The sequence below is a fragment of the Pteropus medius genome, unplaced genomic scaffold (assembly GCF_902729225.1).
Source record: "Pteropus medius unplaced genomic scaffold, Ma_sr-lr_union100, whole genome shotgun sequence".
Classification (NCBI taxonomy): domain Eukaryota; kingdom Metazoa; phylum Chordata; class Mammalia; order Chiroptera; family Pteropodidae; genus Pteropus; species Pteropus medius.
The window spans coordinates 16849113-16873497 of NW_024349798.1; the positions used below are offsets into that span (position 1 = coordinate 16849113).

The 24385-nt window shown below is 35.9% G+C and overlaps 1 protein-coding gene across 1 annotated transcript; it reads left to right on the forward strand.

Moving 5' to 3' along the window:
- The first annotated feature begins 18866 nt into the window (after window positions 1–18866).
- On the forward strand, window positions 18867–19805 carry LOC120620553 (olfactory receptor 2L8). The gene has a single exon (XM_039885612.1). The coding sequence runs from the start codon at window positions 18867–18869 to the stop codon at window positions 19803–19805; it is 939 nt and encodes a 312-aa protein (XP_039741546.1).
- The last annotated feature ends 4580 nt before the right edge of the window (window positions 19806–24385 follow it).

Genomic DNA, 24385 nt, shown 5'->3' on the forward strand with positions numbered 1-24385 from the left:
TGAAGGTGTCCTCCTGGCCTGGCTGCAGGGCTGATCAGGATATTGTAATCTCTGATTGTGGCTTGATTAAACTTTTAATTCACTTGCCTCCTCCCTGCATTACATTTTTCTCATGTACAATAGTTTGTACCTTCCTTAGTTGTCGAATTGTCAAATGTGGTATTTCTCTGATATGGGAAATGTAAAGAAATCTAAGATGGCTACCCTGTCTTGGAGGAATTTTAACAACCTCTTCTCCCTAGAACACTATCTTTCCTGCGTATGAAGCAAAAGATCACTAAGTATGTGGAGGTAATCAATGTATAAATCTACCTGTCTGCCTTTGTTCGGGGCTCAGACTCTGGAGAGTGACTCCTCTGAGCCCGCCCGTGTAAATAAACTTCCTTTGATTCTTAGTTCGCTGAGTGCCGCTTGGTTCTTCTGGGTTCACAGGCCAAAATCCACAACATTTTGGTTCCCTGACTGGGAAACCCAACCACGCTGGCCCTTTGAAGCTACTGATTTGTGCACAATGCCAAGATGCTGGTCGTCGGAGGCAACTGAGGAACTAGAAGGTGCGCCCCACCCCAGTTGGGTGGTCTTGGGCACAGCTGTGCTCGGCTGGCCCCACTCTGTTGTTTCCCCCGGACTCTGAGCGGCAAGAACAAGGAGATTCAGCCGATCCACATCGGACATGGACAGGCCTACCTTGGGACTCAGAACAGATGCAGGGTGGCCCCTTTGACAGGTCTGAGCACTGTGACTATGCTGGGGCTCCCCTGGTTCCTCCGGCTTCTTCTGTGTGACCCACATTTAGAAACATTCCTGGGGTCAAAGAGCTCATGCCATTTATTCATACACTTGGTCTACAAGATTAAAACATAAAAAAAAATACTCTCATGTGACATTGGTCGAGTAATTGTGTTGTGGCTGTATTGCCAACAATAACCTTTCGTGCCACTGTAGCCTTGCTGGTAATGGCATATGATCAGGATCTCTTGTGGACCAAATGGCCCTATGGACATTTTAGACAAGACCAAATATTCACTAGTTACTTTATATTATATAATGTAATGTAATGTAATATAATGTAATGTAATGTAATATAATATATAAATAACATATTGAATAAAATTAGCATATAAGTGTGTGAATATATAATTAAATATATGTAAAAATGTGTTTAATAAAATCATCTCAATTCGTTTTTAATAGATGTGTTGATAAATTTAATAAAATGTACACAATTAATTAGATGTATCGAAAGAGTTTAACTATATACTTAGTGGATAATATTATGTAAATTGTAGAAATGTAATAAACTTCAGCAAAATAATTTTTTCAATGAAATGACATGTTAAAACAGATAACATTTGTTGTTTGACCCAGTTGTTCTTTAGTAGTATACCCTTATCTGGGAGTCTTCCCCAAAACTTGAAAACAATTGTCCACAGACATATGCACTCCAATGTTCATAGCAGCATTATTGACCATGGTCAAGACATGAAAATAAGCTTAGTGCCCTTTGATAGTTGATTAAAGATGCTGCAGTACATATATTAAGAACAGAATATTACTCAGCCACAAAAAAATGAAATACTGTCATTTACGACAACAAGGATGGATCTTGAGATTGTCATGCTTAGCAAAATAAGTCAGACAGTAACAGTTGAGAACCATATGATTTCACTTGGATGTGAGACATGAAACTGAAAGCAGCAAATGAACAAGAAAAACAGACAGATATCCATAGACACAGATCACATTTTAGTGGTTACCAGAGTGAAGAAAGGAGGAGGGGGAGCTAGATCAGGGTAAAGGGGACCAAATATATGGAAATGAAAGAAAATTTGACTTCAGATGGTGAACATACAATGCAGTATACATAATTATGTATTATTGAGTTGTTACTTGGAACTTATATAATCTTATTAACTAATGTCATCACCCCAATAAATTTAATAAAAATAAAATCAAAAACAATAAATACCATTTGGCTTTTTCTCCAAGGAACTGGCAGAGACAAGCTTGAAAACATTTGGGAGTTTTCTGTGCCCCTCCCCATGGCTGGTCTGAGGCCTCCCTGCTGTATTGACCAGGATACAATAGATAATCCCAGAGAAAAATTCAGTCATTACTGTAGCAGGGACAAGAAAACAAAAGAAAAATATTTGAAATACCCAAGAGTACTCTGTTTTTCTTACCAAGGCTTGCCTTCAGGAGAAAGAGTTCAACCAGTCCCTAATACATGGACCGTTATCAGACCCCATCTGACCCAGGGAAATAAGAACTCCCAAACTTCATTTAAATGTAACCTTTGCCAAACAAAAAGGAAAATACTTCACTCCTACTCTCTCTAGACATACTATTCCTTTCTGAGAGGGAGAAAGAAAAGCCTCTTTCAAAAATGTAGCTGGAAAATTGAAAAGCCACATGCAGAAAAATGAAACTAGACTGCTATCTATCACCATGCATCAAAATTAACACAAAATGGATCAAAGACCTGAATATTAGACCTGAATCAATAAATTACTTAGAAAAGAAAAATGCTATCAATTAAAAACTTGAAAAAAAAATTGAAAATCATGGAATAAAGAAAAAAAGAATGGTTAAATAAAACCTTTTATTTTTCTTATACTTGAACGATGTAGTTGATCACAACTTCTTCAAAGTAATAATAGCAACAGTGTAATATTTTATATATGATTTTGTATATATCAGGTATATACATATGTATGCTTATATGTAAGTGAAAACAATAGTATCAATAATATAAAGATGGGAGGGAAAAATTATAATTATTTTCTTATCATAAAGTGCCCACACTATTTTTGAAGTGGTATAGTGTTATTTGAAAGTGAACTTGGATTAATTATAAATGTATTTTGCAAATGCTAAGACAACAAAAAGAAAAAATTAATTGAAAAATTATGACTGGTATGCTAAAAAAGAAAAATGAGATAATAATAGCGCTCACTAAAAATGAAACATATCCAATTAAAAAATGGGGTTAGGACTTGAATAGATGCTTCTCCCAAGAAGACTTACAAACGTCCAACAGAGATATGAAAAGATGGTCGACTTCAGTCGCTATAAGGAAAATGCAAATGAAAACCACAATGAAATACCATCTCACACACATTAGAATGGATATCATCAACAGCCCACGTAATAACAAGGGTTGAAGAGGTTGTGAGGAAAAAGAAATGCTCATACACTGCTGGTAGGAATGTAAATTAGTACAGCCACTATGGAACACAGTATGGAGGTTCCTTAAAAATCAAAGAATGAATTACCATGTGAATCAGCAATCCCTCTTCTGGGTATCTACTCCCCAAATTTAAAGACATTTATCCACAAAGATATATGCACCCTGATGTTCATTGCACAATTATTCACAGTAGCCAAGACACGGAAATGACTACAGTGCCTTTCCACAGATGATTTGATAAAGAAGATGTGATACATTATACAACTAAATATTAGTTAGCCATGAAAATAGATAAAATACTGCCATTTGTGACAATATGGATGAATCTAGAAATTATCATGCTAAGCAAAATAAGTCAGACAAAAAAAATTGAGAACCATGATTTTACTCATATGTGGGACATAAAACTGAAAGCAACAAATGAACAAGAAAAACGGAAACTCACAGACACAGACCAGAGTGTAGTGGTTACCAAGGGAAAAGGGAGAAGAGAGAGTTAGATAAGGATAAAGGGATCAAATATATGGTCACAGAAGATGTGACTTCGTGTGGTGAACACACAATGCAATATGCATAATGATGTATTATTGACTTGTATGCTTAGACCCTATATGATTTTATTAACTAATGTCACTCCAGTAAATCTGAATAAAAGCCATTGCAATGATGGAAATAAAATTGACCAATTCCTTGAAAAACACAATTTTTCAAAACTCACACAAGCAGTGAACTATCTGAATAGGCCTACATCTACTAAGTAAATCTAATTAATAATTAATAAAACCTTCCAAAACAGAAATTACTGGCCTATTTCACTTCACTAAAATCACATCAGACTTTTAAGAAAGAAATTACACCAATTATACACACTATCATTCAGATGATAAAAGGAATATTTCCTAACACTTTCTATAGGGCTATAACTACCTTAATACCAAAATCAGACAAAGGCATTATAATAAGAGAAATTCTCTCTTATAAACATAGATAAAAAATCAAAATATTAATAACAAATAGATGCAATATTATATAAAAGTAATTATATATTGCAACCAAGGGCTATTAACTTCAGGTGTGAGGCTTGTTAAACCTTCAAAAATTAATAAATTTAGTCTATCACATCAATAGGTTGAAAAGTAAAATCACATAATCATAGCAGTAGATATACAAAAAGCATTCAACAAAATCCAACACCTCTTCATACTTAAAACTCCCAGTAAACTAGGAATGAGAAAATTTATTAACCTAATTTACAAAACACCTATAAATTATAACTAAATTATAGAATGATCAACCTGGAGAACCATCTGAAGACTAACTGAACAAAGTCCTCTAACTAAGGATATAAAGAAGAAACCATGTCAAGACAGGTAGGAGAGGTGAAGATGTGAAACAGCTTAACCCCACACCCATGTGTGGTGGTTGAGAATCAGTAGGGATATTTTGGATGCTGAGATCCTCTGCTGAGGAGGGAAGGTCCCAGCCAAGAGCTCCAGGACCAGGAAGAGGAGCCCCCACAACATCTGGCTGTGAAAACCAGGAATTCAGTCCATCTGGGTGAGATGGAGAGCAGCGTCCTCTAAAAGGGCTCGCACACAGACTCACTGGCTTGCAGGCACTCACCCTGGACTCCAGTGGAAGGATGAGGATGTGAGGATTGACAGAGACATATGGGGGAATTTGAATTGTGTGGCTTTAGGGCGAGGGCTGGAGGAATAGCAGTCAGTCTCCCACTGTTAAGTTCTCCTCTGACATGGCCAAATCTGAATCTGCATTGACTTGGTGAACACCACTCACCCCACCCTGGTGACTCCCTGAAACCCCCAACTCACCCAACTCGCACATCCCCGGAGGACAGTTCAGCAGCAGGCAGCTGGCATTCACCAGTGCTGCAGTCTTTCTGAAAAAAATTATCAAAGTTCTATAGTCCACAAGTGGATGATGATGGCCTCTGTGTGCCTTAAGCATTTTGCTGAGTGTCCTCTGGTTCAGCATTGGCACCACTATATTTTTTAAATCAACAATTACTTTATTTTTTTAATGTTTACTTTTTAATTAAAGTTGACATTTAACATTATTTTGTGTTAGTTTTAAATATACAGCATAGTAGTTAGACATTTACATAATTTCCGAAGTGATCCTCAAATTAATCTAGTGCCCACCTGGCCCCTTGCATAGTTGTTACAGTATTATTGACTATATTATTCATGCCATACTGTACATCCCATGACTATTTTGTAACTGACAATTTGTACTTCTTAACCCCTTCCCTTTTTTCACTCAGCCCCTCAACACTCCCTCCCATCTGACAATAACCAGTTTGTTCTCTGTATCTATGAGTTTGTTTTAATTTTCTTTCTTTGTTTTGTTCTTAAATTCCACATATAAGTGAAATCATATATTTGGCTTTGTCTTTCTGACTAATGTCACATGGCCTTGTACCCTTTATGTTCAAAATGTTGTCACAAATGAAAGCTTACTTTTTTTTAACACTGAGTAACATTTCATCATATATATGAACCATAACTTCTTTATTCAGTTGTCTACTGATGGGCGCTTAGGTTGCTTCCATTGGCTATTGCAAATAGCGCTGCTGTGGACATAGAGGTGCATAGATCTTCATGAATTATTGTTCTGCTTTTCTTTGGATGAATACCCAGAAGTAGAATTGCTGGGTCATAAATAGTTTTATTTTTAATTCTTTGAGGAACCTCTCAACTATTCTCCATAGTAGCTGCCCCAATTTGCATTCTCACCAACTCTACATAAGAATGCCCCTTTCTTTACATTCTCTCAAATTCTTGTTTTCCAATATTACTGATGATAACAATTCTAACAGGGATGAGGTGATATGTATTTGTGCCTTTAATTTGCATTTCTCTGATGATTAGTGACCTTGAACATAGTTTAATATGTCCATCAGCTATCTCTATATCCCCGTTTAGAGATGCCTATCCAGGTCCTCTGCTCATTTGTTAATTGGATTGTTTGCTTTACTGGTGTTGCATTCTATGAGTTCTTTATTTTGGGTTTCTTATTTAATTTATATTAGCTTTAAGTACAATGTTTAGACATTTCTATTATTTATAAAGTTATCCCCCGACTACTCTGGCACCATCCGGCACTACACTCTATTACAATAATATTGATTATATTCCCTATGTTGTATTCTATATCTTCATGATTGTCTTGGAACTACCAATTCATACTTCATCCCTTCATCTTTTTCAAAACAACTCCCCATCCCAACCCCCACTAGCAATCACCACATTGTCCTATGTATCTGTAAGTCTATTTTAGTTATTTTGTTCATTTCTTTTGTTCCTTGGATTCTGCATATAAATGAAATCGTATGGTGTTTTTCTTTCTCTGTCTGACTTATTTCACTCAGTATAATATTTTCTAGGAACTAAATGTCACAAATTTGTTTGTGTGGTGTATCTCATTAATAGATCTGCATACATTGAACCATCCCTGCATTCCTGAGATGAAGCCCACTTGATTGTGGTGTATAATCTTTTTAATATGTTGCTATATTCCATTCGTTATATCTTATTTAGGATTTTTGCATCTGTACTCGTGAGAGATATCGGTGTGTAGTTTTCTTTTTTTGTGTTATCTTTACCTGATTTTGGTATCAGGGTAATATTGGCTTCATAAAATGAATTAGGAAGTATTGCCTCCTCTTCGATATTTTTGGGGGAGAATTTGAGAATAGGTATTAAATCTTTGAATGTTTGATAGAATTCACTGGTGAAGCCGTCTGATTCTGGACTTTTATTTTTTGGTAAGTTTTTGATGATTATTTCAGTTTCCATACTGCTAATTGGTCTATTTAGATTTTATAGTTCTTCTTCATTCAGTCTAGGAAGGTTGTATTTTTCTAAGTACTGGTCCATTTTTTTAGGATATTAAATTTGACGTTATATACTTTTTCATTGTATTCCTATAAGATCCTTTGTATTTCTGTGGTGTCTGTCATTTATCTTCTTTCATCTCTGATTTTGTTTATTCGTGTCCTTTATCTCTTTTTTTAAAAATGAGTTTAGCCAGGGGTTTAGCCAGAAAGTCAATTTTATTAACCTTCTCAAAGAACCAGCTCTGTGTTGTATTTATTTTTTTCTACTGTTTTTTTGTTTGTTTATTTTCAATTTCATTTATTTCTGCTCTAATTTTGATTATATCTTTTCTTCCGCTGACTTTAGGCTTCATTTGTTCTTTATTTTCTAGTTTTCTAAGATGAAGCGTTAGGGTGTTTATTTGGGCTCATTTTTATTTTTTGAGATAGGCAGGTAATCATATGAACTTTCCTCTTATAACCACTTTTGCTGTGTCCCAAAAGTTTTGATATGTTGTATTATCATTATCATTTGTTTCTATGTATGTCTTGATCTCTCTTTTTATTTCTTCTCTGACCCAGTCATTATTCAGTAGCATATTGTTTAATCTCCATGCATTTGTGGTTATTCCTGATTTCTTTCTGCAGTTGATCTCTAGTTTCAAGGCATTATGACCAGAGAATATGGTTGGTATGATTTCAACCTTCTTATATCTGCTGAGGCTATCTCTGTGTGGTTAATCCTTGAGAATGTTCCATGTGCACTAGAGAAGAATGTATAAGCAGCTGGTTTGGCATGAAAGGCTCTGTAATGTCAATTAGGTTCAGTTGATCTAATATGTCATTTAAAGATGTTATTTCCTTATTAATTTTCTGTTTGGATGATCTGTCCATATCCGACAGTGGAGTATTTAGGTCCTCTACTATGACAGAGTTTTGGTCTGTTTCTCCCTTTAGTTCTCTTAGTAATTGCTTTATATATTTCGTGGCTCCCTGATTGAGAGCATAGATATTAATAAGTGTTATGTCTTCTTGGTGTATGATTCCCTTTATCATTATGAAGTGTCCCTCACTATCTTTCTCTACCTTTTTTATTTTGAAGTCTATTTCATCCGATATTAGTACCACTAGTCCTGCTTTTCTCTGAATGTCATTTGCTTGAAATATCATTTTCCACCCTTTCACTTTGAATCTATTTTGTCTTTGGAACTGAGATATGTCTTCTGGTGGCAGCATATGATTTAGTTTTGTTTTTTGATCCAATCTGCAACTCTGTGCCTTTGTATTAGTGAGTTCAGTTCATTTACATTTAGGGTGATTATTGAAATACGATGCTTTTCTATAACCATTTTATGTTTTGCTTTCTCATGGCTCAGTGTTTCATTGCTTCCTTGTCCTTGTGTGTCTGTTTTTTTAGTTTGGTTGGGTTTTATGGATTGTCCCTCTGATCTTTCTTGTTTTATGTTATATACTTCAATTCTGAATCATTGGTGTGTGATTACCATTACAAATATGTAGAGGATAGTTAAATATATGTACTAGTCCATTTTCTTCTGCAGGTGCCTTATCTCCATTCCCCTTTGCAAATTTGGATCTGAATCCTCCCTTTTTCAGTCATTGTTGTCTCAATTTGTCCCTACGTTTGCTGAACGTTCATTACTATCTTGCTATAGCAAATCTCTTCTTATTTAAACTTATAATGCCGTATTCTTAATAAGGGTTGTACTCCTCTGTTTCTATTTGCCTGGTAGTCACCTTAATACTAGTTATGATTTTTTTTTTCATTTTGTTTTAGGTGAACTGACTCCTTTCAGTATTTCCTGTAACACAGGACTTGTAGTGGAGAATTCCCTCAATTTTTGTATGTCTGGAAAGGTCTTTATTTCTCTGTCATATCTAAAGGAGAGTTTTGCTGGATACATTATTCTTGAATATTAGTTCCTTTCATTTAATAGTTTGAATATTCGATTCCATTTCTTTCTGGCTTGTAAGGTTTGTGCTGAGAAGTCCGACGTTAATCTAATTTTTTTATAGGTTACCATCTTTTCCCTGGCTGCCCTGAGAATTCTTTCTTTATTTTTATTTTTGATAATTTTAATATATTGTGTCTTAGTGAAGGCCTTTCGGGTTGAGATCATTGGATATTCTGTTCACTTCTTGAATTCCAAGCTCCAGCTCATTCCTTAGATTGGAAAATTCTCATTAACTATTTGTCTGAAAATGCTTTCTAATTTCTTCTCCTTTTCCTCCTCTTCGAGAATGCCTATTATTCTTGTTTCTTCTCCTGATGGTATCAGCTAATTCTTGTATTTCTCTTTCATTATTTTTCATTCTTTGGTTTCTATCTTCTTCATTCTGATTTATTTGTAGATTTCTGTTTCGTATATCACTGATCTTTTCCTCCATTTGGTCGACTATTACTCAAGTTTGATATTACATTTTTCATCTCTTGCAATGTGATCTTCTCCAGAAGTTCTTTTTGGTTTATTCTACCTTTTGCTTGGAGCACTTAATTCTTTTCCATTTGAGGTACTTGTTAATAGGAAGTAGTTATTACCATTCTTTATTTCTATTTTTGATACATATTTTTCTTCTTAAAGAAGTCCCTGCTACATTTCCTATAATACTGGCTTGGTGTTGATAAATTCTCTTAGCTTATTTTTGTCTGGGTAGTTCTTTATCTCTGCTTTAACTCTAAATGATATCTTTGCTGGATAAAGAATTCTTAGTTGTAGATCCTGGGTTTTCATCACATCGAATATTTTATGCCAAGCCCTTCTGTCCTACATAGTTTCTTTTGAGAAATCAGCTGCCAGTCTTATGGGTGCTCTCTAGTAGGTAACTAATTGCTTTTCTCTTGCTGTTTTTAAGATTCTATCTTTGTATTAAACTTTGGCATTTTAATTATGATGTGTCTTGGTGTGGGCCTCTTTGGATTCCTGATTTTTGGAATTTTCTGAGCTTCCTGGGGTTTTATGTCTATTTCCTTCACAAGGTTAGGGAAGTTTTCCATCAATATTTCTTCAAATATGTATTCAACATTTTCCCCTCCCTCTTCAGGTACCCCTGTGACATGGATTTGTTACTCTTAATTTTGTCCCATAGGCTCCATAAATTATTATTATATTCTTGATTACTTTTTTTCCTGCTGGGTTTCCTTGTCTTCCCCATCCTCTGTATCAGTGGTTCAATCTTCTTCTTCCTCCATGCTCTTGATTCTCTCTAATGTACTCTTCATCTCGAATAATATATTCTTCATTTCTGACTGATTCCCTTTTATAATTTCCATTTCCATTTTTATGTTTTTTTACTCTTTGTTAAAATTCTCACTGAGTTTATCTACATTTCTCTTAATTTCTTTGAATGTCTATATAACCAGTGTTCTGAACTCTGCATCTATTAGATTGCTTGACTCCATTACTCCTGGATCTCTGTTCTATTCTCTCATATGTTTTCTGCTTCTTTGTCTTCCCATTTTGGCTGCCTTTTTGTGTCTGTTTCTATGTACTAAGCAAAGCTCCTAAGTCTCCAAGTCTAATTACCGTAACTTTGTGTAGTAGGTGTCCAGCAACACAATCCTGAGAGGGTTTCAGCTGCAGGCCAAGTTTAGCCCCAGCTTGTGCCCCTCCGGGGTGACCTGTTAAGATTCAGCAAGCAATCCACAGATGCTGTGCTTATAGTTGCTTCAAGAAGGCATACCAGATGCTGAGATCAGCAGCCTACAGCATAACTCTTGGTGCTGCTAAGCAAATGGCACAGGACTTGCCAAGGACACAATTGAATGTGCCTTGAGTGGGGCTGTGAGTTGGGGAAGGCAGAATTTTGGGTAGCCTCTGGATGGAGCGACCTCTGTTATCCAGTTTGCTGACATCTCAGCTATGGCGGCACTGTGTCCATGCACTGGGAGGCTGGAGAGCTCTACACAGGAGCAATGGGTACTGCCCAAACTTCTTCCTGGTAGAAATCCTTGCCTCTGGCACTCTCTCCTACAACCCAGTGCCCCCCTGTAAGTCCCTGGCATCAGCCGAGCAGCCTGCCTAGCACTGGTGTTCAGAGTAAGAAAGTCTGTCACCGTGAAAGTCCGGTTGCTTACACGGCCCCTTTAAAGGTGTCTACAGCTTCTGTCCCACTCAGCTGCTTGGGACAAGGCAGCCTCACCTCTTCTCCCCTCCTCTCTTCAACCATTGCAGGGTGTTTTCTTATTTCTCTCCCTGGTTGTAGGGTTTCTGTTCATATAGACCTCCAGGTGACTATGCTTGCTCTTTGCTCCATGTTTCCATCTCAACTTTGATGTGGTCTCAAAAGAGGAAGAGCAAAGTGACTATTATGTATGGCATTTTTCTCAGTCTCCCTCTATTAATATTTTTAGTGTTTCACGTCAAAGTAGCCAAATATATATTTTTGTTCAAAAGTGCATGAAACATTTCCCAAGATAGACCCCATGGTAGGCCACAAAACAAGTTTCATTAAATTTATGAAAACTCAGGAGTGATGTCAGAAACATATAGGAATCTTGTTTTCTTATCCATTTAGCCACTCTATCTTTTGGTTGGAGCGCTTAATTCTTTTCCATTTGAGGCGCTTGTTATAGCGTTGTGTCCAGAATAACCAGACCCAACTTGAGTGCTCTTAACCAGGAGACAGTTTATTAGCCGGCGGCTGTCCTTGCAAAGGAGCAGCCTCGAAATGCCAAGATACAAGGTTTTTAAGCCCCAAATCCCATTCCTCATTCTGTCTTAAACACAAAGGTCCATCTTTCTCCTATTCACTACCTGTCAACCCACTGGTCAGGTATGCAAGCGGGAAGTACAGAAGCAGAAAGCTTGTGTTAGAATGTTATGTTCCTATGGGTGATTGCCTACGTTCCCATGGACAATAGCCAGTGTTCCCAAGGGCGATGGCCAAACAGTAATTTTCAGCTTATATACAATTGATTATTTTTCATGCCACGCAAGCAAGCAGGGTTACACAGGCTAAAATTGGCAGTTAGCGTATGAGCTCATTGTTGCAAGTTTCATGATTAACAGAATGTGGTTAGGGGTTCCAGAAACTAGGCCTAAGTTATAGACTTCCTTTGTCCAGTTTCAGGTTTTAATTATTCTTTAACCCTTTCACATTTCAGCAGGCCATTACAATAGGAAGGTAGCATATAAATGTGTGTGAATATGTAAATATATGTGTAAAATGATGTTTCTAATAAAATTCATCCCATTTTATGTTAATACATGTTTTGGTAAATTTAATAAAATGTACACAATTAATTAGTATGTGTGGGTGCAGTGTATCTATGTACTTAGTGGAAAGTAATATATAAATTATAAAAACGTAGAAAACCTCAACAAAATAATTCTTTCAAAAAATAAAATGTTAAAATAAATATCAGTTGTTTTTTAGTAGCTACCTCTCTTCTGGATATCTACACAAAAACTAGGAAACAATTATCCTTAAAGACATATGCACCCTGATGATCATAGCAGCAGTATTCACCATAACCAAGATTTAGAGATTACCTAAGTGCCCTTCCATAGATGACTAGATAAAGAAGATGTGGTACATATATACAATGGAATATTACTTAGCCAAAAGAAAGATAAAATGATGTTCATTTGTGACAACATGGATGGATCTTGAGATTATCATGCTGAGCAAAATAAGTCAGACAGAAAAAGTTGAGAACCATATGATTCACCCATATGTAGGACATAAAACTGGAAGCAACCAATAAGCAGTATAAAGCAGAGACTCATGGACACAGAACACACTTTAGTGCTTACCAGAGATGAGGAGTGAGAGGAAAGGTAGATAAGGATATAAAGGGTCAAATATATGATGATGAAAGGAAATTTAACTTTGGGTGGTGAACATGCAATGTAATGTACATAATACATATTATTGAATTCTCCATTGAAACCTATATAATTTTATTAAATAATGTCACCAAAATAAATATTTAAAAAATTAAAGAAAGAAAACATATGAATAACATTTGGCTTTTTCTCCAAGGACCGGGAGAAAACTGGGAGTTTTCTGTGGCCCTCCTCCAGGCTAGCCTGAGGTCACTCTGCTTTATTAATGACTTTCTCTTCATTATTCTAGTCTCAGAGGACATTCTCCAATGAACACCAATCAAACAACAAGTATTAGAAATAACATCCTCGAATTGAAACCTAGAGCGAAGGCTGCAGATGTATCTAAAATGAAAAGAATAGATTTGAGAGGTGAGTTTGCACTTTCATTAGAATATACTCATGGAAGTTTGATCAAGAGATGTGCAGGGCACTGCCCAGAATTTAGGAAGACAGAGACCCACTGCACCTAATATGTGTTTTTATCAAGAAGCATGCAAATGCTTTAGGAGCATTTTGATTATAATTAGTAAAGAATTTACCTTTATTAAGTAAAGAGATAAGAAACTGATAAATTCACATCTCATTAACAAGATTTCAAAAGAAAAAGTACATTATTGTTCTACAGTGTATCAAATTGCTATACGTAGATTTCGAAATAAAATTCAAAGAATTAGATGGCTACTTCTGGACATTTTTAAGAAAGTTTTATTTATATCTAAAACGTATATTATCTTCAGTTCTGATAAAATATTTTGTGATCACAAATATTATACACTAGACGAAAGGTGAAAAATGGTAAAGTGTTGATGTTATATGGGAATTTCTTCCTTGAATTGTGGGTACAGCACACAGCCCTCTCTCAGGGTTGCCACATTCATGAAATGTAGGCACTGGGAGCATAATGATATCAGGTGATGGATGTGAAAATAATAGAACAGGGGAACTAAGATGAAACCACAGACAGCAGGAGAATTTGTGTGTCCTGACTGACCAAAGGACCATATATAATAGGGTGTGATTAACAGGAGACTTAAAGTGTAAGACAGATTTAGTATATAAGACAATGAAGGAGAGAGGTCTCCAAGACCAAGGGAAAGGGTTTTTTTTTTTTTTTACAACTTTTTAAATAGGCTTCTAATAATAATGTTGCGATCGTATTGATCATGCTATCTTACTACTTTATTTAGTAATAATTTTCAAGTTTCTATATATACTATATGTTATACTTTTAATTACTGAAAAATATTCATGCTTATGTTTTGTGAGTAGTATGATGAAGCTAGAGCCCGCTACAGAACCTCTGACATAGAGTGGGAGTTGGCAGCAAATGAGAGAATGTGGATGTAATGCTTTAATTCGGACTTTTTACTCTAAGTAGTGGAGGTGTCCACATGTAGCCAGCCACCTTATATAAGAATACGCATTTTAATTACACTTTAAATCATCCTTTTGTTGGTGTGCTTGCATATCTGGAAGGCATGTCGCTGCATTCCAGATTTCAATTCACAGGCAAGTAGAGCTCAGAATTAGATTAGAGGTGGGTGGCAGGTTGGCTGCTTTTTATACCGTGTGGGGCAGAGTGCCTAGAGGACCAGCACAGACAACAGTTTGTTTTTTGTTTAGTTTGTTTTCCAAGCTAATTCACAGACAAGATGTCTAAATTGGAATAGAAATGAATTGAGGGTTAGACTGAGAGTTATTAAAATGTTTTGAGCTTATGCAGTGCTCTTGCAGGTGGGAACTGAATCAACTGGCTGCACAGCTGACCTAGAAGGTCAAGGTCACACCTGGAGCCATCTTCAGTAAAAACCCTGGAGGGTGTGGTTTCCTGAGCGCAGTTGTGCCAGTCAGGGCCGGTGGTCACAGGGTGCCCGGGGCCTTAGCTCAATACTGACTATCCCCCTGCTATTGGCCTTGTGCACTCACTGAACACCCAGAGAATGGATGCATGATGGCAACGCAGGCAACCTGGGACTGCTCTTGTGACTCAAATAGGAGCATAAAAAAAATAATAACACTTTATCATTGCATAGTCTTAGTAGAAGACAATGTGCAAATGATAAAGACAAAGATAAAAACTAATAAGATCAAAGCTATATTAATTTAGAGTTTTTTTAAACAAAACTGAACTTTGGGCCTGATAGTTCTTTGTCTCTGATTGTCCTGTGCATTATGTAATGTTTAGCAGCACCCACTATATGGCATAGTGACAGCCAAACACATCTCCAGACATTGCCCAAAGTACCCTGGAGAGAGGGCCGATTCACCCCTCAGTTAAGAACCACTTGCTTAACTGATAATTTATATATCAAATGGACTTAGCAGTCACCATGTAGTTTCTCATTTAATAATTTTGTACCTGTTCATGTGCAAGCAACAGGAAAGCTTAGAGAATAAAATTCACCAGATCAATGTCACATTCCTACTAAGACACAGTAGCAGACGAATTTCTGGTAAGGATTACTGCTGTTCTGCAAAGTCATACATAAAAGAAAGGAAGCCAAATTTTGAAATTGATTTTTATTCAGGACACAATTCTACATAGAGAATCAGAAAACAGGAATTCTCGAACAGCTATACATGGGGTTGCTGTGTAGTTTTGAAAAATGAATGCAAATTTTTGTGTTTGTGCTTTTTTTTTTTTTTTTTTTTAGGAGAGGCAACCCTTGGTCGACTTCACAGATTGCAAGGACCTTGTCAGTTTACAATCCCTTATTTTTTATTTTTTACACCTGGTCTTCCTAGGTGGTCTCCCATCCAAGTACTAACCAAGCCCACCCTTGCTTAGCTTTCGAGATCAGATAAGATCAGGCTTATTCAGGGTGGCATGGCCATAGACTGTGTTTGTGTTTTTTAACAAATCTGTGTAACAATGCAGGCACATTTTGAATATCTGTACCAACAATAAACACATAAACTTATAACTGAGACGTTTTTCTCAATACAATACTTCCACTCTTTCAAGGAAAGGCATAAGAAAAATGGAGCTATGCAAAGAAAGTAGTTACAGAAAAGTGATATGTGTCACTTTCAAACTTAGGAAACCACCTGAGGATAGAATGTGGGCGTCCGCAGCCCGAGTTACAGAGCCAGGGCGGGTGGTCTTTGGTAATCATAAATTCCTAGATAAGGACACTTTTTGTTTAAAATCAACATATGGTTCAACTTCAGTTAGAGTCCCTGAGGTATTACATATATAAGTGATACTGCGAAGCATGTATTATCCACTTACTAGAAGCTGGTGTGAACTCTTGGGTTGCTACAGCACACCAGTGAAAACACAGCAAGAGCAGAATAACTGAGGAAGTATGTCTCTAGGGAGATGTGAAATATGAAAGCTTTAAACTCTAAAACATTTTTATTGGGGCATAGAATAACTTATTAAATACATTTTCTGTTATCTACTTCCTAGTGTGAATAGAAAATTCATGTGTAAATAGTTTTGGGTGGCTAAAACATGAACCTCACATTTCTGATTCACCACTTCTCATATGGAAAGGGATAAGGATATGTTTTTAGCTTGTGATATAAGGAAAGTCACTTAAATTCTCTGAATATCAGTCAATTCTTTTACAAATATGGATGGTAATACCAAACTCAGAAGCTTGCTGTCAAGTTGGCATAATTCCTGACACTTGTCAGGATGCCAGCAGCAATAGATTCATGTCTGAGTCTTCCCTTACACTTACAAATTGCCCAGGAGCATGGTGTGCCCTTTATCTTACCCAGCGTATAACATCAGATAGCTGTTATCTGTTTTCTCCTGTTGTTGTAAAAAATTCTAATGCATAAGTGTCAACATTTTTAAGGTGAATAAAAGTAATCAATGGAGGTGAAAGTTTCTTTTAAATGAACTTTAAATAAGTTAGTTATTATTATTTAAGTGGCTTGAGGCCGAAAAAAAACCTCATAAAAAATAATCTAATAGTGGTTTCCCTGTCCATTCAATAATTCTCTTCTCTTCAAAATATACATTTAATGGGTATGAATGATCCCTTTATTTTAGTGAAGCCTTTTATTTTAGTGAAGCCTTAGTCTAAAAGGTATAAATAAAAATTGCACGCTCCATGGATGCAGTACCAGGTCTGATGAGTCACCTGCTATTTCCATGACCTCCTTGCATCCTTCACCTTCTTTGGATGTCTGTGATACTATGTTAATCATAATACCTGTTAAATCTTTCCCTGGAAAGTCCTTTTTTAGAAAACGAATGATAAGCAGCGATAGTAAAAGTTATTCCTAACACTGCCTTGGCAATAGGGTAAATAATTCAGACTAATGTAAATGTATCTTGATAGCAGCTTAATATGCTGTGTCTTCTACAGAAAACCAAAGAACATTTTCAGAAAAAAATGTTTGCTTTTTCTCAGTTAGTATATCATGTGTTATCAGAGTGGTTCTCATTTAGTTTGCTGGATTCTGTGAATGCTGTGTCAGTTGTGGCTCAGACTGTTCGATTCTTAGAAATAGTATGATAATTTAAGTCCCTATATTTTTTGTTCACATTTGTAGAAATATCCTAATCATACATAAGTACTCCTAATCAATTTTCTAATTACCAATCTCTTAATTTTTATATTCCTCCTTATTATTATTATAATTTCCTTTTTTACTAGCCTGTTTACATCAAACTTCCTGCAAGAGTTTTTGATATTTATTTTTCAAAATATTGAATGAATCATTTATATTGGCTAATCTTTTAAATTTTTGAGAACACTCATTTTAGTGGATTAATATTATATAGATTTCTAAAGATGTTACGTTTTATTTTTAAATATTTGTGTCTACATTTTTTTCCTTTTGATTTTTTGTTCTACGTATATTTTAATCCCCTCTTTCTTGACTTCTTCAAAAATCTCAGAATATATGGATTTAGAATTCTGTATGAGTCATACGATAATTTGCTCATCCCAGTTTTTCCAGGACTGGGATGAGCAAACGAAAGAACCCTTTTGTTTTGGGCATACCGGGATGATTGGAAGCATGATGTCAACATTTTCCTACCAGTAGATTTTTCTTTGCAATACAATTTCCTCCCATCCCCAAGGTTTATTGGAATGTCAAACCTTTTCCCCATTAATTGAATAACCATTTTTTCATTCAAATCCCTTCATCTAAAATGCGTTAAAATCTTCCATCTGACATTTCTTCCTTTATTTTTTAGTCTTCAGAGAATTAACATTTAATGATTTTGAGACTCTGAATAATGTCAGCTGCAGTGCACATGGCTTACAGGAGATCTGGAGAAGGGTCTCCCTTCCACGAAAGAATGAGCAATTGAAATGGAAGGATAAAAATGACGATAATAGAAGAATCCAATAATCTGAACTATTAATTTGTGCCTGATAGTATTAGGAAATAAACACTGTTTTTTTTCTTAGCTCATGCCACTTACTGACAACTGACTTTCAGGAGGGTTTACTCAACAATGTTAAACACATTCATATCAAAGAGCTAATCTAGCTTCCCAATGTGAGGAAAAAATGTTACAATTATGTTTCAAATGATGAGCAAAAACTAAAATCCTGAATATAGGAAAAAATGTCACCTTCTGTGTATCATTTAATTCACTAGTACAATGGACCAAACACTTATTCATTTAAAATGATATCCATTTGTGCTTATTCTTGGAATAAGAATTATGCTTATGTTTAATTAGAATATTTGCAATTTATGATATAAATTTATGAAGGGCAGACAACCATATCCTATTCAAGTTGGTAGAGATATTTTCCTTTCATTATTTCACGTAGTCTTAAAAAACACTTGGATGTAAATACATATCACATGACCTTATGACTTTGGATAACAGAATGGGATTCATTTTGTTTTTCAAAATAAGAAACTTTGATTATTTATCTAAGGAACTGGATATTTACTGAAATATTTAGAGTTACATTAAAAGCAATAAGTAAAAAGCTAATACACAGTTCACATTTCTTTATTTACAATGCACTCGTGCCTTTGTCTCTTTCAGGAAAGCCAATGAATGGAGAATTACAACCAAACGTCAACTGATTTCATCTTATTAGGGCTGCTCCCACCATCAAAAATCGGGCTGTTCTTCTTCTCTCTCATTGTGCTCATGTTCTTGATGGCTCTGTTTGGCAACCTGTCTATGGTCCTCCTCATTGTGCTGGATGCCCACCTCCACACCCCCATGTACATCTTCTTGAGTCAGCTCTCCCTCATTGATCTGAACTATGTCTCTACCACTGTCCCCAAAATGGCTTTCAACTACCTGCTGGGGAACAAATCTATCTCATTCATTGGATGTGGGGTTCAGAGCTTCTTCTTCTTGACTTTAGCGGGCGCAGAAGCTCTGCTGTTAACATGCATGGCCTATGACCGCTATGTGGCCATTTGCTTTCCTCTCCACTATCCCACTCGGATGAGTAAAAGAGTGTGTGTGCTGATGATAGCAGGATCTTGGATGATGGGCGCTATCAACTCCTGTGCTCACACTGCATACATTCTCCATATTCCCTATTGTCGATCCAGGGCCATCAACCATTTCTTCTGTGATGTCCCAGCCATGGTGATTCTGGCCTGCATGAACACTTGGCTCTATGAGTGTACAGTGTTTGCAAGCACCATCTTTTTTCTTGTGTTGCCTTTCATGGCTATTGTGTGTTCTTATGGCCTCGTTCTCCTTTCTGTTCTCAGCATGCGCTCAGAGGCAGGGAGGAAGAAGGCCTACTGGACCTGCAGTACACACCTCACTGTGGTGGCTTTTTTCTATGCACCCTTTGCGTACACTTACCTACGCTCGAGATCCCTACGATCTCCAACAGAGGACATGGTACTAGCTGTCTTCTACACAATCCTGACCCCAGTGCTCAACCCTGTCATCTATAGTCTGAGAAACAAGGAGGTGATGGGGGCCTTGATGAGAGTGATTCAGAGAATCTACTGTGTGAAAATGTAAACAGTTGCTTTAGTCCTGCAGCCTCACAGGGAGGGCACCACAACATTGTATAGTCACTAGGAAAAATATACTTCCAGGATGAGATCAGAGGCTGAAAATGATCTAGAGTATTAAAGTAGTTGAGATTTGACAAAATAATTGTATTTTCCCAACTACTGCTTTTTTTTTTATTTGTGGTAATATTTCAATGTGCACAAAAAGGCTTAATTTTACTTTAACGTGAGGCTGATAAGGTTTTACTAATATGTAGAAATAAAAATGAAAACTGCCAAACTTTATGTAATCATCGTGCAATAGTTATACTATACTTCATATAGCACACAAATGGCTAAAAAGAGATAAAAGATGACTAAATATTATATCACTGCTCGGTTCATTTGAAAGTATGCATTTGTGTTATTTCTATTATAGTTTTCTCTTAACTGATGCATACTGGTTCTTCAATTTCCTGATTTACAGAAGAGATGATAAATATAGAGATTAGGCAGAGGGCTCTGCAGGAAATTAGAAGTCCTTACTACACTATGAAACAAATACAACAAGTGAATGTCTTTCATAAGAGGGGCCCTGGAAATATATGGGTGAATCCTGAATAAGTAATTTATTTACATGGCAATTCAACCTGCAGAATAAATCATGATGGTTGGCAAAATAAAAAATGGGCTATGGAAGAACGAGAGTCAGTTTATAAAAGGATTCAAGCACACTGCATACTAATTAGTGCGGATTAATTTATCTGAGCTGTTCCCTATTTATCCCTCAAATCACTAAGTTTATATTTCATGTTGCTACTCTTGCCCTTTTATAACATAATTACTGTTGTGATCATTTTCTTCTCCAGTTACTATTCTCATAATTCTACAGAAAAAGTTTTGGGGAGTTGGCTTGGAGTGACCTTCTTAGCACCAGCATCTTTAATAGGTAAACCTGCTCAGTTCCTAGCCTACAGAGACCCTGCCATCACTCTCAGGTTATCTGTACACTTATATACTATGGATGGAGGGTCGTAATTGTCCAGGAGAATATTCTGCTATGTTCTTTATTCTCCGTGGACACATGAAATAAAAAAAAAATATATATAATGAGCATGTAAGAAGCCCTGAATTATCCAATTCCTGACATTGATGGATTACTGATGGATTAAAATTCAAAATGATTATTATTTTTCAAAATAATAGATTCCGTTTTATATGAGATGATATGAATTTGGATGTTTTAAAACTAAAACCAAATGAACATTTAGAGATTTCTTCGGTAACTGAATAAAGTTTGATTTTGAAATGTCAGTTGAGTAAGACTTGATTATGTCCTAATACATGATAGAGATTATTCTCACCAAAAGACACAGTATAATTATATAGCACTATTTTGAAAAGGATGGTTTTCTTGCTCTTAGAAGATGTCCCTCATATTATATAAATTAAGTTTGAAATTTTGAAGGAAAAAAAAAGACATTTACTGCTTAATATCAATGACCAACTATTTTCTAGCATTTTCCAGCAAGGCTTCTCAACTGAATTACAATGGTAACTAGAATATGATAAGGTACTTAGCTGAAGTAAAGGATTCCTTAACAGAAATAATATCAGTATAATTTAAGCAGAAATTATTATATTAAAAAAAATAGTTAGAAGATTATAGAATCTCCAGAAATTGTAGCCAGTCAGGTCTGAATATTCCATAACCATAAGCAAATTTTAACAGGCTCCTAAGAATAATTTGTGCGAGGACACCACAGTTGTCCCTATTGTGTGGCCTTTACAATACCAGTACCACATGATGGGCTCCTCTGGGGACTTGGTGAATTTTTTATTGTTGCAATAAATTCTTATTTATTTTTCTTATGCCAATTTCTTAGTGAACGTGCACATTACTGGCTCTTTTGAGTGATTCATTCTAAATTTAGTCTGGGACCTAACATTTTTAATGCCAAGTACCCTGGTCTTAGCTGAGAGTTAGATAAGTAAGTGAGTATTTTCGTCCTAGTATCTGTCTAAATCAAGTCAAGAGAGAGGTCAGACACAAAAAAATAATAAATGTTTTCAAGACACTCTGCTTAAACACTGTCCTGTTGCTCATTAGTTTTCTATTTGCATCACCAATTACATGTGAGGTTTAGGAAGGTGTGAAAAGTGTCATTTTCAAAATAAGCAAATGTGATTATTCTTGTAAAGAGCTGTGTGATTTCATTAAAAATCTATTTAGACTAAACACAGAAACTAAAAAAAAATATATACACAGAAAAGCTCACTATTATTGTTCAGCTACCAGCTCCTGATTCTTTCCTTAGAACACACCAAATGTCCTGGCTAGGTGCCACGTCCACTACTCTGGTGCCTCCTAGGGAAGGATGCAGTTCTCCATTAACATCCCATGCCACAGTGCTCTTGGGTAATGTAGAGTGCTCTGGGAGGCGTCACTGCTCTGATGGGCTCTCTCAGTACTTCCCTGATTGAACACATGGTCACCACACTCAGACAGGTTGGAATGATAGCTACCAGTGTACCATTGTTAAGCCCTCCTTTGACATGGCCAAATCTGAATCTGCACTGGCCTGGTGAACACCACTCACCCCACCCTGACTTATCCAACTCACATGCCCCTAGAGGACCATTTAGCAGTAGGCAGCCAGCATTCATCAGTGCTGCAGTCTTTCTGAAAAAAAAAACTATCAAAGTTCTACAGTAGACGGTGGATGGCTTCTGTGTGCCTTAAGCTTTTTGTTGAGTGGCTTGAGGTTTAGCCCTGGCACCAATATATATTTTTTTTAAATCAACAATTACTTTATTTTTTAATTTTTATTTTTCTATTAGAGTTGACATTCAACATTATTTTATGTTAGTTTTAGGTATACAGCATAGCAGTTAGACATTTATATAATGTATGAAATGATCCCTCAAAAACTCTAGTATCCACCTGGCCCCATACTTACTTATTACAGTATTATTGACTATATTTCTCATGTCATACTTTTACATACCATGACTATTTTGTAACTGCCATCTAGGACCTCTTAATCCATTTCCATTTTTACCCAATCTCCCAATGCCCGCTCCCATCTGGCAATCACCAGTTTGGTCTCTGTATTTATGAGTTAGTTTCCATTTTGTTTGTTTCTTTGTTTTGTCTTCAAATTCCACATAATAGTGAAATCGTGTGACATTTGGCTTTCTCTTAATTTATGGCACTTAGCATAGTACAATCTAGGTTTAAACTATTGTCACAATTGGTAGGATTTCATTTGTTATGGCTGAGTAACATTTCATTCTGTATATGTACCATGACTTAATCCAGTTGTCTACTGGTAGGCACTTACACCCCTATACACCCCTATGTCCAAGGCAGAGCTTTTGCAAATAGCTCTGCCTTGGACATAGGGGTGTATAGAGCTTCTCAAATTTTTTTTTCGATTAATATCCAAGAATGGAATTGTTGGGTTGTAAGTAGTTTTATGTTTAATTTTTTGAGGAACCTCCAAACTTTTCCCATAGTAGCTGCACCAGTTTGCAGTCTCACCAACAGTACATCAGAATTCCCTTTTATTCACTTTCTCTCAACCACTTCTTTTTTTCTGATTTATTGATAATAACAATTCTCACAAGCATGAGGTGGTATCAGATTGAGGTTTTAATTTGCATTTATCTCAGAATTAGTGACCTTGAGCATATTTTCATGTCTATTGGCTATCTGTATGTCTTCTTTGCAGAGATGTCTATTCAGGTCTACTGTTCATTTGTTAATTAGATTTTTTATTTTATCATTGTTGAGTTGTATGAGTTATTATAGATTTTGTTTACTTTTAAATTTTATTTTATATTAGCTTCTGATATACAGTAAAATGGTTAGTGATGATATAATTTATAAAGTGATTCCCTGATTACTCTAGCACCCATGTGACACTACATAAAACTGTTACAATAATATTGACTATATTCCGTATGCTATACTCTACATCCCCCTAACTGTTGTGTAACTACTAATTTGTACTTCATTCCTTAGCCTTATTCACACAGCACCCCACACCTCACCCCTCTAGCAATCATGACATTGTCCTCTGTATCTGTGAGTTTGTTTTCATTTAATTTTTTCATTTCTTTTGCTTCTTAGATTCCACATATAAGTGAAATAATATTGTACTTATGTTTCTCTGTCTTACTTATTTCACTCAGCATAGCAACCTCTAGGTAGAAAATGTCACAATGTTAAAGTTTATTTTATTTATTGCTGAGTAAGATCCCATTGTAAAAATGTACCATAATTTTTTTATCCAATCTTCTACTGATGGGCACTTAGGTTGCTTCCATATCTTGGCTATTGTAAATAGCACTGCCATGGACATAGGGGTGCATAGATCTTCACGAATTAGCGTTTTGGTTTTCTTTGGATAAATACCCAGAAGTGGAGTTGCTGGGTGATAAGTAGTTTTATTTTTAATTTTTTAAAGGATCCTCCACAATGTTTCTAATAGTAGCTGCATCAATTTGCAAACCGACTAACAGTACATGAGAGTTCCCTTTTCTTCATATTCTCATAAATACTTCTTGTTTTTTGATTTATTGGTATCAATTCTATTAGGTATA